At 44.4% G+C, this 7594-nt stretch overlaps 1 protein-coding gene and 1 long non-coding RNA gene across 2 annotated transcripts; one reads left to right on the top strand and one right to left on the bottom strand.

Annotated features, from left to right (window-relative positions):
* Positions 1–300: 300 nt before the first annotated feature.
* Positions 301–2526, bottom strand: LOC123151539 (uncharacterized). Its single transcript, XR_006475690.1, has 3 exons — positions 2400–2526; positions 1627–1681; positions 301–352 (listed from the first exon to the last, which is right to left on the bottom strand). It is a non-coding gene; the product is annotated as an uncharacterized lncRNA (long non-coding RNA).
* A 1628-nt stretch (positions 2527–4154) lies between these two features.
* Positions 4155–6697, top strand: LOC123151151 (uncharacterized). Its single transcript, XM_044570907.1, has 2 exons — positions 4155–4361; positions 5269–6697. The coding sequence occupies exon 2, from the start codon at positions 5328–5330 to the stop codon at positions 6444–6446; it is 1119 nt and encodes a 372-aa protein (XP_044426842.1). The 5' UTR covers positions 4155–4361; positions 5269–5327; the 3' UTR covers positions 6447–6697.
* Positions 6698–7594: the final 897 nt, after the last annotated feature.

Here is a 7594-nt window from a genome sequence, read left to right as displayed (position 1 = left end):
TAGTCCAACCCATTAGGCCTTTTTTGTACAGCCTGTTTTCTCGATACAACACAATTTACAACACGACAACCAAATCATATATTCCTTAAAAAATAGCAATTGTTTACATGACAATACCGATTTCCAACAATCTAATCTGATTTGAAAAAGCAAAGCTTAATATCAAAACATCACGAGCATATCTAGAAAGCCCTATAAGTATTTTTTTTTAAGAGTGAGTTACATGACTTGAAAGAAAATGCACTACTAGCTGATTTTTTTCTCCAACACCAACGATTGTAGGCAGCTAACCGGACCCAAGAAATCCTGCTAAAAATCTTCAATCTCCAGTAACATGGATTAACTGCCAAACCTGTGTAGAATCAGAAGACAATCAAAATTATAATAAGTTATAAAAGTAAGCTCCCAAATGAATCCAAAGAGTAATAATATTAGTTGATTTTCCAAGAAATCATCCGTGGACACACCACTACTATACTAAGGTACCACGTAAATGTGGGCAACACACGTGAAAACAAGCAAAATTAGTCCAAAGAAAAGTGTGTCGAATGAAAGTATAATCAAGTTAGCCTACAAGTGATGAGTAACAAACACACATCACAGAACTAAAAGTGTAGTAGCAGCAGCAGTTGGTTCAGCCATTGGTTCTGGACCAAACAAACAGTAAGTGCATGGGGCTAACCAGGCTAAAAGCTCTCTATTTTATGGCCTAGCAAACAAACATGAGATTTCTCAAAGAAGAAAGCAAACAAACATGATACAGACAAGTACTTGGTTTTTTTTTGTTGTGAGAGGAAGTTGTGCATCTGTACAGGTATTTAGTTTATCTGGATCAAACATTTCTGCACTCTAAAAGAAATGTGAACAAAAGTGAGAGAGACAGGCACTTAGTTTTTTTTTTTGTGAGAGGAAGCTGTGTGTGCGTGAACACGTACTTGGTTTTGGTTTTTCTGGATCAAAGTTTCTGTACAAGCGACCAGCTGAAAATTATGTAAAGAAAATTCAGCCAGCATAGACACTGTACCACACCATTCCTTAACAAACAAGAATGTCAGTAAAGAAGTGACAGACTAACTTCAAGATAATTAACACAAACTAGGCATAAGCATAGGATAAGTTCAAATCAAAATATGTTATGTTGTGGACTATATTAACTCAATGTTTAAATCAAAATCGGCACCGGAGGATTTTTCATCTAACTTGATGCGTATGCTGCAGGTTCATCTCAAAGTGCCAACAAATACAGTACTAAACAATACTTGCTTGCCAAGTGAACTTCGAATGGCATGCAAAATATTAACAAAGAATATGATACAGCTTCACTGAGAGATCTCCCACACTAATAGTTTATTTGTGGAGTACTAAGCGATATACTTGTTATTACATGAAAAATTCAAAATCTGTAGAAGCAGAATCAGAACCCATGAACAACAAGAGATAGCAACTCTAGTAGAGTATCAATAAAATGCATAATATCAGGGACATTGTACAATGCAGATTTTATGCGCACAAAAATATCTGTACAGTTATAATTGTACTGGAACCACACAACAATCCACACCTTGAACAGCTCAAAGTCTACAGCCTGAATAATTCACATGAAGAATGGAAGGGTATCAAGCTCACCCTGTTCTGCTCGAGGACCGTGGCGTCGGCGTCGATCAGGTGGGAGATGCACTGACTATAATGTGCAAAGCAAAGATATTAGTGTGACAATTGGATATGCGGTCTCATTTCATTATTACTGCAATGCAAATGTTGTCTCAACTGAACCAAATTCTTAAAGAACTATGCCTTCCCAAAAGTCTAAATTTACTAACTGAATTCTTAAAGAATTGATTCAATTGCATACTAACTGAACTAAGAAGGAACAATTTACAATGGGTAGCCGCACATTACTTTCCCTTTCTTCATGATGTACCTGAGGTTTCTCATGCATAAAGTAACAAGTATCTATTTACTACTTGGAATGAATGAACTAGCATTAGAAACCTGAAGTTGTGCAACACCGACCATCCTTTGGATATTGTAAGAAGAACATATTTTCCATCTTTGCATTGGTAATACTAAAACAAATATATTAGACACCATATTACTTGTCCTTGAAATGTGCCAACTAAAATGAAATACCTAGGCATCACCTGCCCAGGATGTCCTGTTCTCAATCATGCAAAGTACAAACTTACAGAATTCATGTGATATCTATCTGGTTAACCTTAGCTATGCTATCAGGAATCAAAAGTGACCAGTCACAAGCGAATGTTGCAAATAAATTTTGAGAATACAAATTCCAACAGTACACATGATTGTTATCAGTTCCACCAATACTCATGGACAGCACACGAAATAAGATAAGTAGGAGATGTCGTAGCGGAGAGAGCGGAGGTACAAGTGCTCACTGAAGAAGATCGTAGGCGATGCAGCGGCCGCAGTGCAGGTTGGCTACCACCGTCGCGCGGCAGAGGAGGCCATCACATGATGCACGGGATGCACGGCCGCGCCGGAGACGCGACAAAGGAGGTCGGGGTCAACGCCATACAGACCAACGCACGCGAGCGCACCTAGCTAGGGGGCGCCACCCAGGGGTGGAGAGGGCGCGGTGTCTGACGGGGAGGAGCCGCCGGAGACGAGCTGGTGATGGACGTGACGCCGCAGCCGAAACCCTAGCCATAGGCGAGGGGTTGTGGGCGAGCGCCGGAGGCCAGAAGTGGCGGATCCAGCCGGACCAGAGGATGGAGGGGTCGGAGACTAGCTCGTCTGTGTGCTGCGAGCTGGTGGACGTCGCCGGAATCGATGGTGTTGGTCGCGGTGTGAGGGTCGCATGAGACAGAGAGTTGGGTCGCGAGAGGAGTGGATGGGTGGGGGATGCAGCGGATCTGACAGCTGTCGGAGCTGTGATGTGAGAGAAGGGGAGGGGGAGGGCCGGCGGTGAGCTGTGGGAGGAGCCATGGGAAGAGGTGGTGGGTGGCGGCGGTGGGGAATCGGGAGGGGGCTGTGTGGATGAGGGAAAGAGGAGAGGGACCGAGGGGGAGAGCATTAGGGTTAGCACTTTATATGGTGGTCGGTTAGGCGGGCTTTAGCGGGCTTAGGCGGGCTTGCGGGGCTGTACCAGGCTGTCCATGACAGTTTTTGAAATTGTCATGGTGAATCCGTCATGGATTAACAGGTTTTTTTGTAGTGAACATGTGTGTTATCATGGAAAAAGATTTTACAACTCAGATTATGTTGCAAAAAATCTTTGCAGCTTTTTTTTGGCTTTATTTTTTTTGCGAGATGGATGTTGTTGTGGAAAGGCAATTTTGCAACATGCTTCCCCCCTCCCCCCACCCCTCCAAAAAAACCACAGACATGATGTTGCAGAAAAGAGACACGCGAAGGACACGCGTCACACATAAAAGGCAACGGATCACGATCCACCGGCTGAAGGCAAGTGTTTCCAATTTATAAGGATCTGGCAAGAAATAAATCTTATAAAAAAAATACTCCACTTAGACTAAAGCGGGTGTTGATCCTAGGGCTGGACCAAAAGCTCGTAGCTCGCGAGCTTAATGAACGCTCGATAGTTCGGTTCGTTAAGCTCGTAGCTCGTTTCTTAATGAACAGAGCCAATCATTGAGTTTCACGCGTAGCTCGTTAAGCTCGTTAGTAACAGCACAACACATATTTTCATCTTATGTGACAAACTTTTTGTAGCATCTCAGCCCATCTATTCAATCCAATCGACATATGAGGCAACAAACTACTGCATTTTTTTGTAGTCACCATATTTCATCTTGAAAACCACACCTACACATTCATCATGCATATCGCAACACATTATAATCTGTTAACGAGCTTCGAATGAGCCGAGCCAAGCAAGGTTTTCAGCTCGTTAAACTTAATAATAACAAGCTTAACGAGCCGATACCACCTAGCCGTCGATGATTGGAATATGACGGGAGGTAAAAGACACGATGGGGATGACGCCTGCAGCCGGAAGGCAGTGGTCACCGGCACGACACGAGGGCGCACGGTCGCCTTCACCTTCACCTGTCCCTTGTCCTTGTGGTGGGGCCAACAAGAAGAGCCTGCAGTGCCAATCTCTTCGGTCTCTAGATCCCAAGGGAAAATAATAAAAGGAAAGAAACAGAAACCAGAGCATCGGCCGGCGGATAACCCCTGCCCAGCTCCCTCGCTCCGCCACGGCGGCGGATCTGGGAGACGCGGCTGCGCTCGGCTGGTTGATCGTGGACCGGCAGAGCCTCAGAGACCATCGATTGGAGGGGAGGGGAGGGGAGGGGGTTGGGGGGCGGGGAAAACAGAGGGAGGAGAGGACCGGCGCGGCGGAGATCCATCGGGGGCCAGCAGCAGCAGCAGCCCAGGTTCCTACTCCCCGCTCTGAATCTGCTACTACTTGATTCCTTCGTCCTTGTCTCGCTAGCTGTTGGCTAGACTGCATGGAGAAGCTCCGACCTCCATTGCTAACTAGTCACGCATCACACAGAAGCTAACACCAGCGTGACTATAACTCTGCCTGCACAGTCAGTCCCTGCGCATAGTGATTGCTGTATTATGTTGATATTAATAGCATACATGTGTTGCCATTCTGTTTTGAACATCTCAAACTTCTTAAAGATGTACTCCCTTCATAAAGAAATACAAGAGCGTTTAGATCACTACTTTACTGGTCGAAACGCTCTTATATTTCTTTACAGAGGGAGTACGTAATAATTACAAGTAGTGGATGTAATGTGCTATGCTATTAAAGTGTCTGATTTTTTTTTACGTAATAACATGCCAAACTGCAAAATTCGACCCAAACATACGTCGATTCGTGACATCCACAGATGAAAGAACAAACTGCATGATTTTCTTAGAGCGGGCAAGGAATTGTAACATACGAGCACATACTCCTTGGGTAAAAAAATAAACTGTGTGGCTACGAGCTATCGGCGAGAAGCCACTGTTCTAACAGTTTAGTCGTGTCATCCAGAAAAAGAAAAACAGTTTAATCCTGCTTCTGCCAATGGCACATTCAATCCAATCTTTATCAATATGTTGATAATTTAGTTTCGCCAACAAAAATGTTGACAATTTATCTGTGTAATTGAAATTTTGTACTGTATGTTGAAATGCAGCGTGTTTCTGTGCTTACAACCAGCATCTCTGGAACCTTGTGTGCAGTGCACTGTCATGTTTCTTAATCAGCGCCCATTCTTTTTTCCTTTTTTTAATTAGCATCCACGTCATCCTTCTAATGTTTGTCTTTGAATTCATGGCCTCTCGCAGATCAGAAGCTGCGATCCGCAAAACTAAGAAAGGCCTGTTGTTGTGTTTGTGCCTCCGCCATGTCTGTGCATCAAGGTTGGGCAGATCTACCAGATGTCCTGCTTCATTCCATCATTGCTCTGACAGGCTCCTTCTCCGACCTCCTTGCCTTGGCTTGCACCTGCCGCTCTTGGCGTGAGGCCTTCTTCTCTTTTCCATCAAAGTCTGCCTCCTCGACGATCTTCCCGCCTGTGCTCCTGCAACCTGATGTCCCCGGGCGCTCTCCATGTCACCACCCCTTTGGTGATAAACGTCCATGTCAGGTCATTGATCCAGCCAGCCAACACTCACGCCTTTGTTGTCAGATTCCCCTAGTTAACCTTTCTCGTTACCCCCAGAGTCCTCTGGGCAGCTTTTGCTTCCTGGGCGCTTCTTATGGCCATCTCATCTTCTCCAGAAACAGATCATGTCTCGTTGTTGATGCATTTACAGGTGTTAGTTCTTCACCACCACAGATTCCAGGTGACGAATTCACTGAGGTCTACTACGGTGCCCTCACGGCTCCTCTAGCATCACCCAACCCACATCTCCTTGTCACCAACGGATCTCACAGTTACTTTTGGCGTTTTGGTAGTCACTCTTGGTTGAGAGCTTGTCCTTGCGATGGAACGGTCAAGCAGATTGTCACCTTCAAAGGCCAGGTCTTTGGCATGGACTCTGGTGGCATGCTCTTTGTTATGCACTTGGTGCCTCGGATTCGCGTACGGATGATGGGAGTCAGTTGGGGGGAAATCTCCACGCGTCATCTTGCCAACCTATACCTGGTTGCGTGTGGCGATATGCTTCTCTTGGTCGGGTGTCGGGGGTCGTTTCCGGCAAGAGGGGATTCCTTCGAAGCCTTCCGCCTCGACCAGTCGACCGAACATGCAAAGTGGGTGAGGGTGGAGGAGTTGCAGAATTGGGCAATCTTCATCAGCACTGACAAGAGAAGCCAACCATTATCCTTCATGAACCCGGAAAGGTGGGGAGGGAGGAGCAACTGCGTGTACTACTATTCCCATGATTCTGAACACTGGGCTGCATTTGAGTTGGGAAAGCCTGCCTCCAGCCGAAACAGCTTTGTTTTCATAAGCTCTAGCAATGTAGTGCAACCTACGTGGGTTGTCCCTAGCATGTTCTCCCAGTGTGGTGATGGTTGATGATGTTGATGCATTCCTTGGTTTAGGCATCGGCTATTACTGCTGGCTGGAGCAACTGAGCAACTTCCGCTGTAAGAGTGTGTAAGAATGTGTTCTGAAACATCGGTAGGGATAATTATGTAATTATGTTTGTCATTACTCTGATGGTATAATTGGAGCATGGCAATATTTTGTACTCAATTTCTTGCCTGATGGTTCAGAATTCATGGCAGTGTTGTGAGGCATTATTAATGCACTGATGCTCTGTTTTTTGTACTCAATATTTTGCTTTGCTGCTTGTGCCCAATTTTGTGCTTCAAATCCTGAACTGGTTACTGGAACTGTCAATTTCAGTGTGCTACACATCGGTGATTTTGAATGTTTGATTTTGGATGTTCCATTCATGTGCTTTTGTTTCGAACATCTCAATCCTGATTTCTTCAAATTCTGCCAAATCTGAATGCCTTGTCTCCAAAGAGTCCCGTACGTTAATGAAACATACATGAAACATGCATTGGTTGATTGGTGTACAATGGCTGTGGGTTGTCCCCACTCCCCAGCATGTTCTCCTGGTGTCTGTGTTTGCTGAAGGTGTTGATGCATATGTGTGCTGTTCGATTATCTGGAGAAGAGCAACTTCTGCTGTAAGAATTTTCTGAGGATATTTCTGAGTGTAGAAGAGCAAAAATTATGTACAGAGTAATTATTCTAGCACTACTAGAACTGTTAATTGGTACATATTATTTATTTACTTTGGAAGATGACTGCTAGTTCTAAGTGAGCTGATTTTTAGTGTTAACTTTTGGTGTCAGAAGTTATGATTTTGGGCCTAGCATTTGGTTTGAATGTGAATTGCCGCCTCTATCCCAATTCTAATTTCTTCGGATTTTTTGCCCTTCTATTTTTAGAATCGTCCCACTGTTCATCAATCCCGGTGCTGAGACTATAAGCCAGGTTCCGGCATTGCTAGCCTTTACTGAAAGCTAACAGCATGACTCTATCATCTTGTTTCTTGATATCAAACTGATTATCAATAGATCAGTAAGCAGGCAAGTGAAGGTTTTTTGTTTTTTGATAGGACAAGCAAGTGAAGGTTACTCCTAACTGATTAGCAGCAGTGAACTGAGAGCTTTTTGTTACTACAGAATTCGAGAGATGCATCCATGGGA

The sequence above is a fragment of the Triticum aestivum genome, chromosome 7A (genome assembly GCF_018294505.1).
Source record: "Triticum aestivum cultivar Chinese Spring chromosome 7A, IWGSC CS RefSeq v2.1, whole genome shotgun sequence".
Taxonomy (NCBI): domain Eukaryota; kingdom Viridiplantae; phylum Streptophyta; class Magnoliopsida; order Poales; family Poaceae; genus Triticum; species Triticum aestivum.
This window is presented reverse-complemented; position numbering and strand designations above follow the sequence as displayed.

Bases quoted from the DNA above. Each gene is read 5' to 3' on its own strand.
- LOC123151151 (XM_044570907.1), top strand. From the start codon at position 5,328: ATGTCTGTGCATCAAGGTTGGGCAGATCTACCAGATGTCCTGCTTCAT.